Below are 14,581 nucleotides of genomic sequence, written 5' to 3'. Positions count from 1 at the left end.
TATACAGACAGAGTGCAACTAAATTAAGTTGTCAGTTCACCTCTCAATAAAACTTAAATGCCAATCAGAGTTCTTTTGTCAGCGTATTGCTAAATAATTACAAGAAATGATGTACATCTCTTGACTCAAGCATTGCCTGATTTTTGGTAAAAAAAACTAAATCAAAAACATCAAATGCAAACTTGTACTAGACAAGGCAAGTTTATATATATAGGACACTTCATACACAACGGTATTTCAGAGTGCTTGACATAAACAAGAATAAAAACAGATAAAAATGTCATAAAACAGGTTTTCAAGAAATAAAGAAAGAGACAAATAGTGCGATAATGCAGTGTTGCCATCTTAGCAATTTTGTTGCTAGATTTAGCAACTTTTTATACTACCCTATCAACTTTTTTTTTTTTTTTTCAAAAAGCTGCTAGGTGCTTTTTGAAAAAAAAAAAAGTTTAGCAATTTTCAACATTCATTTGGCTATTTTAGCAATTTTTTAAAAGTGACTCAAAAGAGCAGTGGTTGCAGGCTTCACTCAGTAGAGTAAATTGCTAGCTCAGATTGTTTTTCATAACTATTGATTTACTGATATTTGTTAACATGTATAATTGTTGGTAATTTAGGTAGCAATAAATTCCAATAGTGCTATAATTGTTATCGCTTTCACAAATGCGTTAATTTCTTAAGTTAAAAAGAGTACACAAGCTGTGATTTTTTAAAAGAAGGTAAATGTTCATTATCAGTGTTAAAAAAAAATCTTATCAAAAAGTGTTTGTATTTTACAAATAGTAACCAAACTATATTTTTCATACAAATCTAAATGGACATATTTCAAGTAATGTTTTTGCTGAGATGGCCTGTCAATTTAAGAAAACATTATTTTGTATATTACATAAAGATGTAGTTTTGAGTTGCAATTACGCAATGACATCATCACGCAAAGTAATAAGTTAATAAGAACCTATTTATTGTGCATGTGGATGTAATAATTCAATATAATGTAATACACGACGCAGAGAGTAGAGATATGATGGGCTTACGTCTGTCAGACACTACGTGATGACGTCACTGATTTGCAAATTTGTGCATTATGTCATTTGGCAACATTTAACTACTTTTCGGGCAGGCTTTAGCTACTTTTCATTGGAAAAAGGCTACACTGATCTGTCGGGCGTAACACAGTACTTATGCGGTAAAAGCATAGCTAAACAGATGTGTTTTATACACACAAGCTTATAATAAAACCAAAGGTTTAATCTTGAAACTAGTCAAGTAAAATGCTAAAATACTTTGACCTGCTCCTATATTTTCTTACCACCAAATTGGAAGATGCGTAATGGACCACGCTTATAATGAGTAGACATAACAACAATTCAGAGGCCTGCCGTATGATGCTGGTTTGTGTTTGGTTTCAGTTAACTCAAAGTTTCTGCTGTCTAAATGCATTTAAATTAATCATATTTTCAATAATGAAATCTGTTAATCTTCAACAAATAAGTGAATTGCACTAGCTCTCACTTCACGTCCTGTAAAGAAATCGAATACATGGAAATATATGCAAATGACATGCTGTATATGACATACAAGTTCATATTTGGATTTTGCATTTATAAAATGTATGTCATGTCTGCAGCATATTTCAAAATGGATGTTTCATATATTTAAAAAAAAAAAAATTATATATATATATATATATATATATTACATATATATATTACATATATATATATATATATATATATATATATATATATATATATATATATATATATATATATATATATATATATATATATATATATATATATATATATATATATATATATATATATGCATGGTTACCTGATGATCTGTGAGTGTTTTTCTGCTTTGTGATGGTTGTTCATGAGTATTTTGTTTGTTCTGAACTGTTAAACTGTTGCTGTTCTTGTCAACAAATCCTTCAAGCATCTTCATTTTTTCAGCAAAGATCCCTTTCCAGTTGTGATTGGATGATTGCGAGATCCATCTTTTCACTCTGAGGATGACTGAGAAACTCAAACACAACTATTAAAAAAGGTTTAAACCCTCACTGATGCTGACGACGAGGCATTAAGAGCTGAGGGGTGAAAACTTTTAGAATCTGAAGATCAAGATAATTGCACCTCATTATAATTTTTTGTTATGTCCAAAGGACGGTACTAAATGGAAAACGATATTCCAACCATTTTATTTTTATTTCATCCTGTTCTAAAGTTTTCAACCCCTTAATGCCTTTTGTTTCCTTCTAAAGCAGTGCCGAAAATTCGGTCCTGGAGGGCCAGTGTCCTACAGAGTTTATCTCTAACTTGCCTCAACACACCTGCAAGGATGTTTCTAGAAAACCTTGTAGGAGCTTGATTAGCTAGCCTAGGTGTGTCTGATTGGAGTTGGAGCTAAACTTTGCAGGACACTGGCCCTCCAGGACCATGTTTGGAAACCCCTGTTCTAGAGCGTCAGTGAGGTTTTGAACATTTTTTAACAGTTATGTTTAAGTTCCTCAGTCATCCTCAGTTTAAAGATGGATCTCACAACAATAAAGTCTGCTGCAAAGGGTTCAGATCTGCAGAGGATTCTGGAAACTGAATGTGCAGGGCATAAAGGATTTTTTGTCAAACAGCAGCAGGTTAGCTGTTCAGAAGCAACAAGAGACTCATAAACAACCATCACAAAGCAGAAAAACACTGGAAGATGTTGAGACAGTATTGAAAACCAAACTTTTGCAGGGGTGATATTTTAACATTTTGGTGCTTTTGGGGATGTTTTTATCAACTCTGGGGTGATTTTTCAGTCTTAATTTGGCCACAACTTTCTCTGTGTTTCAGAAAATAGAATGATTTTGACACATTGAAAATTTTCAAAAACGTAAAATTACACTGGACAAATTTGCTACCCTTTCGTTATGTTAGTGGTTGTTTTTGCCCCATTAACTTCCATTATAATGATTTTTTTTATTGCAAAACCATAACAACATAATATTATCTGTTCTTGATTGTTGGTGGTTTTCCATGAGAAGAGGTACAATTTGTAATTTTTTACATTTGATCATCAGTTGCAGTGCAAAAAAGCTTAGTTTTGTGGCTTTTATGTGGAGTTATTTGGGGTATAGTGTTTGTTTGTGTGTGTGTGTGAGTGTGTGTGTGTGTGTGTGTGGGGGGGGGGGGGGGGGGGGGGGGATGGGGGGGGGTTCATGTGTGTTAGAGTGTTAGAGACACCTTTGTGCACAAAGACATACAGGCCTATCTAAAGGGTTAATGGTGCCAAATGATGATCAACAGAAAAAAAAATGGACCTCTTCCTAAAAAAGATAACCACCAACAATAAAAAATGCATGAATATTTGGTGTCAAGGCCACAAACAGAATGAAAGGGTAGTCAATTTAAACAGTACTCAAGGATTAATAATTTCAACTGTTTTTTGCATTGTGAACATCAGATATATAAACGCATTTGATCTAAAATATTTCACTCAGGACAGTATCTCTTATTTTGTTATTATTCACACTTGAACTAATTCTGCAAGGGGCATACAAACTTTTAAGAACGACTCTTAATAACAATAACATTATGGCTAATGTATTTGAACATATAGTATGTACATTTTCATAATCTCAGTGGTTGAAAAAAAGTAGATGAAATGGCCATATTTGAATATTTTGAAATATTTGTTACACACACATATATATATATATATATATATATATATATATATATATATATATATATATATATATATATATATATATATATATATATATATGACATGTATTTTATATATGTGAAATCCAGATATGAGCTTGTATGTCATGTATATCATTTGCACATATTGCCATATCAGATATCTATATTAGGTGCACACACTTCAGAGTTAATAACAACCTCTAGATTGAACCCTGAGCTGACAGAGAATGTGTATATTCAGTGTTTAGCTGAACCTTGGTCTAACCAAGATAATTTGGTTTGGTTTCGTCTACTGTAAACCTACTCAGCACCTCAAAATGTGTTCAACTTGCTTAATGCAATAGCCAACAGGACTGCTCCCTGAGATTCAGGGTTCGTTTGCATGAAAGCCCTTAAGTAATTTGACTCGGGGGTATCCCTGAGGGGGACGAAAAAATCTCAGAGGCAAGGGAATTCATTTAAAGCATTACAACAAATTTCTTTATCATTACACTTATCTATGGGCACATTTCCACCAAAATGTTTTTGCACAGCCGAAAACGACAACTGTTGGGAGATTAAAAAAACAACAACGAGTACTCAAACTCTCACCACACTACTGCTGGTGCTCTAAAAACATTGAGCTTATATTGACAACAATAAAAAAAATATATATGCTCAGCTTGGGGAAAAAACACTTTGGTCGACACGCAACCAAAATGTTTTTTTTTTACCAAGTATTTTGCTGTAGTTTCTGGCAACAGTTGAAGTAAAAATTATTAGCCCTCCTGTGAATCTTTTTTCTTTTTCAAATATTTCCCAAATGATGTTTAATAGAGCAATATTTTTTTCACAGGATTTTTTCACAGTAAGTCATATTTTGTTTTTATTCCAGCTAGAATGAAAGCAGTTTATTCTATTATTCTATTCTATTATTAACTATTTAAAAAAAATCATTTTAAGGTCAAAATTATTAGCCCCTTTTAGCAATATTTGTTTCAGATTGTCTACAGAACAAAACATTGTTATACATTTACCCTAACTTGCATAGTTAACCTAGTTAAGCTTTTAAATGTCAGATTAAGCTGAATACTAGTGTCTTGAAAATATCTAGTCAACTATTATGTTTGCCATCCTGGTAAAGATAAATCAGTTATTAGAAATTAGACATTAAAACTATTTTGTTTAGAAATGTGTTGATAAAATCTTCCTTCCGTTAAGCAAAAATTGGGGAAAATATACAGGGGGGCTAATAATTCTGGAGGACTAATAATTTTGACATCAGCTGAATGTCAATTAGTGCTGTGGTTGCTGTACTGCATCTCACGGTAAACAGAACATAACAAACTTCAAAAGCTAACCTTTGCTAAAACCACAGTTACAAACAAAACAGAGAAAAACAAGCCAAATTAGACAGAGCATAAAAGACCATTTTTAGATGAATATGCAAAAAGAAAGTGCCAATAACCCACCAATCACTCGTTAGCACAAAAAGAATTTAATTAGCTTTGGAATAATTAAATTGGCTTACTATGTACAGTTTTATATTGAGTTTAAATGAAAGGTTGGGCTGGGCGATATGGCACAAATACAATCTCGATAATTATTTTCATTATTGAACTATAACGATATAAATTTCAGTATCAGTTGCTAATGCTTTCGGATTTAAAAGAGTACAACAACAATGACTGAAGCCACAAAAATTCGAACATTAGTACATGGGTCTATTGAATAGCATAACATATTTTCGGTGGCTGAAAATTAGGTACATCTCTAATATTAACACCCTTTTAGATTTCCATTTTTGCACATTTCTGCTGTGATACTCTAAAATAGAGTAAAAAAAAGTCCAGAGCATATCATTTTTATTGACCTAAATTTGATCGCAAATCAATGTAATATTGTTTATCGTTCCGGCCCCACTTTAAGGCATAGTTCACTCAAAAAAGAAAATATACTCTTTACTCGCCCTCAAGTGGTTATAAAGTTTCTTTCTTTTGTTGAACACAAAGATATTTTGAATAAAGCTGTAAACCTGTAACCGCTGACTTCTAAAGTAGGAAAAAACATACTATGGAGGTCAATAGGTTTCTTCAAAATATCTTCTTTTGCTTTTAACAAAAGAAATAAACTCATGCAGGTTTAAAACAAGTAATTGTCATTTTTATGTTAACAATCCCTTTAAGGGAGCTGTTTGAGAGGGCTCTAGATGGAGACCTGGTGCAGATGCAATCTGAGCAATGCTTTTTAACGGGCACACCTAAACCCATCTCTAACCCTACCCCTCATACGATGTCACTAGCTCAATTGAGTGCGTTGTGCCTGACGTTGCGTCTCAGCTTGCATCATAATGGCTGCATCCACATACCATTGAGCTGTTTTGGTCCCGTAAATGTATTAAGGTTAAGTGGTTGATGGTGATGGTGGTTTAATTAAATTTGGCAACCATAACCAAGCATTTGATTGCTGTAATACTTCTTCGGTCAAAAATAACATGTGAGACTGCAAAAAGTTGCGATGGTTTCTACCACATTGTCATTGTCATTTTGACAGTTTCAAGAGTGAGTTGTTTTCACACACACATTCACTTGTACAATAATACATTAGAGGATTCCCTCACAAATTTAAACGCAGTATCATCTGTGACTCCTGAAACTTGTGTGTATAATACAGTATATATAACAGTTTTACTTGAGTATTAATAGACTGCCTGCTTAATATTCACAAACACTTTATTTAGATGCTCCTCCAGCAGAAATTGTAACTTTGCACTGGTAAAGCTGACTGAAAATAAACTATGACCTACTACACATTTACACATTTGGTTTCAGAGTTGAAATGTAAGAATGCACAATCTGCAATATTGAGATGGAGAATGAAAAGCTGACGTCTGCTGTGCTGCTTTATGGAGGATTTGAGATTCGGCTGCGGTCTGCCTGTGAAGCTGCAAAACCTGCAACCTGCATATTACTTTTACACTTTAGGAGTATAGACTTTGTTAATGCACTTCAAATATGTTGTTCATAATGTTGATTATGTTATTAATAAGGCAACCAGTCCATCAGTTTATTTGTTCTTTGTGGAAGAGATGCTATGGAAATATATTGAGCTAAATTTTTTGATTTCCGCAGGCAAAAAGGGGTTAAAATGCTAAATCTAAAATGCTTTTTTGGATGCATATGCGATTTGAAGTGAGACAGTAGATAAAAAAACATCTTATCAGTGGCATGAACAAAAATAGCTCTCTAAAGGAAGCAGGGTTGGTTTTCAACAGGTGTTCTGAAGCGAGTCAAAGACCCAAATGTTGCGCTATCATCTAGATCTGTCTATTTGTATGTGTGTTTGTGTGTATGCAAGCGCGCATGCATGTGTGTTAGCATATGTCGGTCTGCCTGCTCTTGTAAGTGTGTGTGTGCATGAGTGTAAACGTGAGAAAGCAAGCCCACATCACACTAGCTTGGCATTGCAAGACCACTTCCTCTCCAGAAAATATAATGCCTTTCTAATAGCTTCGGGTTTTCAAAATAGGTACAATATATGGGAATCCCTTCTGCTTTTCAGCTAAAACTAAGAAATTAAGTTACTTTGTATTTAGCTTTTTCTGTGTGTGTGTGTGTGTGTGTGTGCGTGTGTGTGTGTGTGTGTGTGTGTGTGTGTGTGTTTTTACACTGTAAAATTATATTATCAATTCAATGTTTATTTTTGTAGAGTAAATCCAATGCTTAATGTAAAGTATGTTCAAATGACTTTGAGAAAAATGTGAGGCAGGAGCTTTTTTTTTAAAGAGTTTATTAATAAGAAATGCTGAATTCAATTCAATCCATCCTTATTTCTATCGCGCTTTTGCGATGTAGATTGTGTCAAAGCAGCTTACATAGAAGTTCTAGTAAATTGAAACTGTGTCAGTCCAGTTATCAGTTTTCAGATGTAAGAAGTTTAAGGCATTTAAATAACCAAAAAAGTGTCTTTATAATTCTATGATACAGTGATATGTCAGGAAAGGTTATTATATTTTTCTTTTTTATTTTATCATATTTAAAATATTGTATTTAAAGATTACATGTGCTTAATATCTTTATATTTAATTTATTTTTTGTATTTAATTTGACATTTAATTTTCTATTTGTTTGATTATAATATATTTCCACAAAGATCACATGTTAAAAATAAGCATAATTTATATTAGGGAAGGTCATTTCGGTTGATTTTGCCAACCGACAACCGAATATGAACCCATATAACCGAATATGAACCGTTAACTGGTCAGATTAATATTCAAATATTATTTAATTAAAAAATAATTGATGTGTTTATTTTGTGTCACATTAAATATTGCATTTTGAAATACTGATTTATTTTAACATGCGAACAACAGCATACAGAGCATCTTCACGCACCTGCAGTGTTTCCAACAGCATAGGAAAAAAGAACAAACTAAATAAAAAGAATAAAATAAACGCCTGCCCTAGGTATTTTTCATTAGGTTAGCCTTTTTTTCAGATTTAATATAAGTGTTTTGCGTCTCCAGAATGTGTCTGTAAAGTTTCAGCTCAAAACACCCATCAGATTTTTCATTATACCTTTTGCAAGATTTTATTTTATACATTTTTTCACTAGTGGGCTGTTTTGTCATACTGCTCCTTTAAGGCTAGTCCTCCCCGCTCACCGTTTCTACGTGCCTTATTGCGTGCCTTAATCTCCTCCCTCGGCTGCGTCAGACAATAGACAGACTTAAAGGAAGCAGATCTCACGTAGCGTTTGTGAGAAATACTACAGTACTACAGTATATTTTTAATCCTTTAACTGATACCGTTAATTGGTAACAAATGCAGTCTTTCGGTTAACGGTTAATCTGTTTTTTTTGAGCGTCCCTAATTTATATACAGTGATGGGAAGTAAATAAGTACAAATACTTTGTTACTGTATTTAAGCAGATTTTTCTAGTATCAGTACTTTACTCCACTATTTATTTTTCTGACAACTTTTTACTTTTACTCCTTACATTTTTACACAAATATCTGTACTTTCTACGTCTTACAATTTTAAATCGAGCTCATTTTCATGTGTTTGGTGGCGCGATATTATTTTTTGTCATGACACCTTTTTGATTCAATCAGTCTTATTTTTGTTATTGCACATCTGCGTGCAGCAGTGCATGGCTTTTTTAATCTCCGATCATGTGCCGTAAGGCTTGTTTATACAGCTTACCATGGGAACGGCAAAAATGGCGAACATGGATGTGACAGGGAGTCAGCAATATATACATGACTGATGTTTATACCGGGCAATAAGATGCATTTCGTTCGATCGGATTACAGGTAAACGAGACACATTCCTGTTCAAATCTGGCATTTAAATGGGGTTAAAGTCTTTTGTTTACGTCCGAACATGTACTGTACTTCTCTGATCTTTCGAACTAATACCGCAAAAAAAAAAAAAAAAAAAAAAAAAACTTTAACAAGCACGTGCTTTTTGTCAATGTTTGTACAAATGATACTAAAGCAATGAAATAGTTTATGAATACTTTATGAATTGAGATTTATTTCATTTGTTTCCCACCAGTTCATATTTCCTAGTACAGAAATGAAAGTTATTTTGTATAAATGTAGATTGTATTTGTACTTCGACTTGAGTAAAGGATATGTGTACTTTTGCCATCTCTGTTTATATATTATGAATATAATTAATTTAGTATACTTAGTTCTGCTTGATCTGGAGATTAAATCGTTTTTAAACTGCTTCTTCTTAAGGCTTTGTTTCAGTAAATGGTCTTATTTTGATGTAAATAAACTTCTGTGCGTTTTCATGATACAAAGTAAAGGAAAGGCTTTTTTATTTTAAAGACCAAGGAAGCATGTTTGAAAAACAGCTCAAGCTACTGTAAGCAACACATAATGCTTACCACTAGCTTGTGATTTCTTTTTTTTGTCTTTCCAGGTCATTGACACACTATCAAAACTCTCATATACGCCTGTTGCTCAACAGAGTGGCATCAGGTGAGTTTACAAGTAAATGCATCAGCCAGACACATTTAAATTCTTTTGTGAAGCTTTATTTTGATGGTCAGCTATTGACTGTAAATGCAACAATGTCAACTAGCAGTGACTGGAATATTAGTAATTGCCTGCTTAATATCTATTTTTTACTACTCTTCCAACACACCTCTAACAAAAAAGATGTATAGAAGTATAGCTTCTGGATTCAAGCCAGCGATCTTTGGATCTCTGTCTGACTCTCTATCCAGTAGACCACAAATGTGTAGACTTCAAGTAAACCACGAGAAGTTTTGTACTGCAATCTTTCATAGCGTGGTCTTAGTTAACTAGTTTTCGAGTCTTATACTGCAAGTGTTCTGTTAGTGTACTCTTACTCAGCTAGTAGTTTTTATAGTGTTATACTGCAAGTGTCCAACATTTTTTTTTTCACTAGGCAAGTGTAAAAGTGTAAAAAAAATAAAGTGTGTGATTTGTCGAAGCCATCTTGGAATAAGCTGAATTTATTATTGAGCATATTTTTACTCACAAATTTATTTATGGTACATATACACTCATAATCTAATTGTAATGTACTTGTTAACTCAAAGTACACTTTAATATCACTGATAATGATTAATGAATTAATGAATTTTGCCAGACAGATACTTGTAGTATGCTAAGTATACCTGAAGTTGTTCCAATTTTGCACATGAAAGTAAACTAAATACACTAAAGGTTTTGAGTTGCTATAATTTAATTACAGTTTAAATATACCTAGCACTAAACTTATTTCTAATGAGTTTATAATTAACAGATAAAAACTAATAATTAGCTAATAATTAACACATTTGAAGTAGACCTGCACTGACTGCTACTTTTAACTATTAAATTTGGACATAATCATAGAGTGGATATTAACTAATGCAACCTTATTGTGAAATATTATTTTTTAAGTATGTCACTGAACAAATATAGGCCAAATATACTAAGACATGAAGTTCCTTTTTAAGTATTTTTCTGAGAAATACATCAATTAAATTGTAGAGAGGTATGTTGAAATAAACTGAAAGTATACTTCTTATTTTTAGTTTCAAAGAAGTATACTACAACCCCAAATCAGAAAAAGTTGGGGCAGTATGGAAAATGCGAATATAAAAGGAAAGTAGTGATGTCTAAATTTACTTTGTCTTGTATTTCATTGCAGACATTATGAACACACAATTTATCATGCTTTTTCTGGTCAGCTTTCCAACCTTTCCTGTCATCCTGACCTGCAATACATTTCAAAGAAAGTTGGGACAAGAGCAGTTTAGGGCTAGTAATCAGGTAAATTGGTTGAATAATGATGTGATTTGAAACTGTTGATGTGAACAGGTGATTGTAATTATGATTTGGAACAAAAGCGGAATCCAAGAAAGGTCTAGTTCTTTAGGAGCAAATATGGGCTGAGGATCTCATGTATTTGTTTGCCAACAAATACATGAGAAAATCATTGAAATGTTTAAAAACAATGTCCCTCAGAGAAAGATAGGAAAACATTTGGGTATTTCACCATCAACAGTACATAACATAATTAGAAGATTCAATCTGGAGGAATTTCAGAGCTTAAAGGACAAAGGCTCAAGTCCAAACGGAACAACCATGATCACCGATTGCTCAAGCTGCACTGCATCAAGAATCTTTATTTATTTATAAGTAATATCATCACATGGGCTTAGGACTACTTTGGCAAGCTTTTGTCAAGTACCAAGTCCGGTATGTAGTTACGTCCACAAATGCCAGTTAAAACTGTAGTGTGCCAAAAGGAAGCCCTATGTTAACAGTGTCCAAAAGCACCGTCGACTTCTCTGGGCTTGGAGGCATCTGGTATGGACCAACAGTGTAAATGTACTGTGGTCAGATGAATTAGTGTTTCAAGGATTTTTTTTGGAGAAATGGATGCCATATGCTTCGGTAAGGAGATAGCTTTCACTTCTGTAATGGGATCATTAATGCTTAAAAGTGCATAGTACACTTCTTTTCCAGGGACACCCATGCATATTTCAACAAGACCAAATTGCTGAACTGCATATTTCAGCAAAACCACATTCTGCACACATTAAAAAAGTCCTGGCTGTGAAGGAAGAGGAGAAAGGTACTTGACTGGCCTGCCTGCTGTCCTGACCTGTCTTCAATAAAGAGTGTGTGGCACATTTTGAAGTGTAAAATGCGATAATGAAGACCCCATACTGTTGCCCAGCTTAAACCTTGTTTGCAGGAACAATGGGACAACATTAAACCAGACAGTCGCTAAATGTGTTTTAAGTGTTGTGAAAAAGAATGGCAACATTACAAACTGGTAAATGCTGTACTGTTTCACCTTTTATTAAATGTGTTGCAAGAGCCAAATGTTTGTTGTATTGTCTGCAATGAAATACAAGTCAAAGTAAATTTAGAAATCAGTTCTTTCTTTTTCGTTTGCATCTTCTGATTTGGGGTTGTACTTTTAATGTTAAATATGTATTAATTTGATCATAGCTTACCATGAATGCCTGGTATTTAAATATTTCTGTTGTGTCGGGTCACATTTGTTGCAGACAGGCTAATTGCCCATTGGAATCTTGTCACATCGCATTTAGTTAGGACAAGAAAAAAAGTGCAATTTTAAGTATATTTCGAAAAAGTGCATAAAGTATATTTGAGAGTAGTACTTAAGAAGTAGAATGTAAGCTTACGTTCTGAGTTGTAGTTTAAAAAGTACATTAATAGCACACTTGAATAAATGTCTTTTTCATAAAGGTACACAAGGCAACTATTTAAGAACATTGTACTAATAAATGTGAAAACCCTAAAAGTCAACCAATACTCTAATGAGAGTTACTTGACATGTAGTTGCAAAGTTACAAAAAAAAAGTCTAAAGGAGATCATCTAAATAAAGTGAAATCAAATATTCTTAGTCTTCAAGCTAAAACAAGAGTTTCTGTGCCAATTTCACAGGTCGTTTCCCACAGAGGAAAGCACAGAAAATGAAGACATATATATCCATTTGGCAGATCTCATAGAGTAAGTATGAATCTCTCCCTCAGTCGGGCAGTTGTTTTTGTTTGGACGAGATGCTAGTTTTGAACTGCAGATCATTAGCATTTGTGGTTTTAGTCACCCACGTGTATGTACGTGTTTTGTTTCTGATAAACTCTTGAATTGAACAATTCATATTTTCAGTAATATGACATCTATAACCTACTTTTGCACTGTGTGGGAGGAATGTGAATGACTGATTAATAGTAAGTGTGGAAACAGGAAGTTGCATTTCCTTAGAAATTGAACCAAATGTACCCCAGTGCACTGAATTTTTGTATTTAATAATCTTATAATATGATAACAGTGGTTATCTCTATATAATCTGATATTTAAATGTATGGTGGTGGATTATGGATGCAGTTTTTACATATCGATGTGTAATATATATATATATATTTATATATACAGTTGCAGTCAGAATTATTAGCCCCCCTGTTTATTTTATTTCCTCAATTTCTGTTTAACGGAGAGCAGATATTTTCAACATATTTTTGACAGTAAATAATTTTTGACTAGCTAAAATATTTTACTATATATTTTTTAAGACACATCTATAAAGCTTAGTGTCACATTTAAAGGCTTAATTAACTAGGTTAATTAGCTTAACTACAGTAGGCGGGTTAGGGTAATTAGGCAAGTTATTGTATAATGATGGTTTGTTCTGTAGATTATCGCAAAAAAAAAATAGCTTAAAGAGTTATAATTAAAGGGCTATAAACCATAAAGGGGCTAATAATTTTGACCTTAAAATGATTTAAAAAAAAATAAAAACTGCTTTTATTCTAGCCAAAATAAAACAAATGGCACTTTTTCCAGAAGACAAAAATATTATCAGAAATACTGTGAAATTTCCTTGCTCTGTCAAACTTCATTTGGGAAATATTTAGAGAAAAAAAAGGGGGCTAATAAGGGGGGCTAATCATTCTGTTTTCAACTGTGTGTGATGTAGGACTTATTTTAATTAGTATTGATTGTATTCAGCACTTTGGGCAACGTTGTGTTGTAAAAAATGTGCTATATAAATATTCTAACTAAATAAACTAACAAAGGAATCTTTAAACATTTTGCACTGAAAACAAGACAAAAATATTGGCAAAAAAAAGGTACAAGGGAAAGGTTATTTTAAAATGTAAATGTTTGGCAGTAAATTTAAATGTTTTGGGTTATTCAAACCCTAAGGTACCGTATGAAAAGTGATGGAGAACAGCACAAAGTAGCACTTTCAAACTTTGAAATGTTGTAAATGCAGCTTAACATGTTCCCACTATAAATGGACAAATTTCTAACATAATAACATCATAATGTTTCCATCAAATTGATAATTCAGTTCTTATTTCCTGGTCTTAAAATGTTTTAAATGAAAACTTTTGTCATCATAATTATCGACACGGATATGACTGATATCATTGCCTATATTTACCAACCCACCAGTAGCTACAAAGTATGTGTTTTGACTAGAATCGTTGTATAATCATATGGTAATGATCTAATTGTGTATGTGTGTGTGAGCAGCGAGGAGCTGGAAGAAGATGTTTATGACCCTGTGTATGGAGACATTGAAGGAGGAGAGGTGTATGAGGACCTGATGAGGACTGAAGCTGCTGTGTCTCAGGCGGTACATAAATGACTCACACACACACATGCTTCCAATGCATCAAAGTGTTGATTTTCTTTGTAAAACACCTACTCCTACTCCTACCAGAAATGTGCTCACTTTTTTATATAAGTGTCATTATGAGTAAATCCACTGTACATTAACCATTAAAAGAAACTGAAAATAACAAACAAACTGGTCTTTAAACTTTGTGAGCTACTTTGTGACTTTTAAGGTGAGATTTATGTTAAAAAAAATTTGTCAATGATTAGCTTTTGGG

The 14,581-nt window shown here is 33.1% G+C and overlaps 1 protein-coding gene across 1 annotated transcript in view; it reads left to right on the top strand.

The window, feature by feature from the left end:
• Nucleotides 1-14,581, top strand: part of vav3b (vav 3 guanine nucleotide exchange factor b) — a 120,144-nt gene that overhangs the window by 14,761 nt on the left and 90,802 nt on the right. The window contains exons 3-5 of the mRNA XM_056474261.1: nt 9,609-9,667; nt 12,624-12,689; nt 14,220-14,322. Coding sequence (XP_056330236.1) covers nt 9,609-9,667; nt 12,624-12,689; nt 14,220-14,322 — 228 coding nt within the window. The remainder of the gene's footprint in view (nt 1-9,608; nt 9,668-12,623; nt 12,690-14,219; nt 14,323-14,581) is intronic.

Source organism: Danio aesculapii, chromosome 2 (assembly GCF_903798145.1).
Source record: "Danio aesculapii chromosome 2, fDanAes4.1, whole genome shotgun sequence".
NCBI classification, from domain to species: domain Eukaryota; kingdom Metazoa; phylum Chordata; class Actinopteri; order Cypriniformes; family Danionidae; genus Danio; species Danio aesculapii.
Note: the sequence above shows the minus strand (reverse complement) of the source record. Positions and strands in the feature narration are given on the sequence as shown.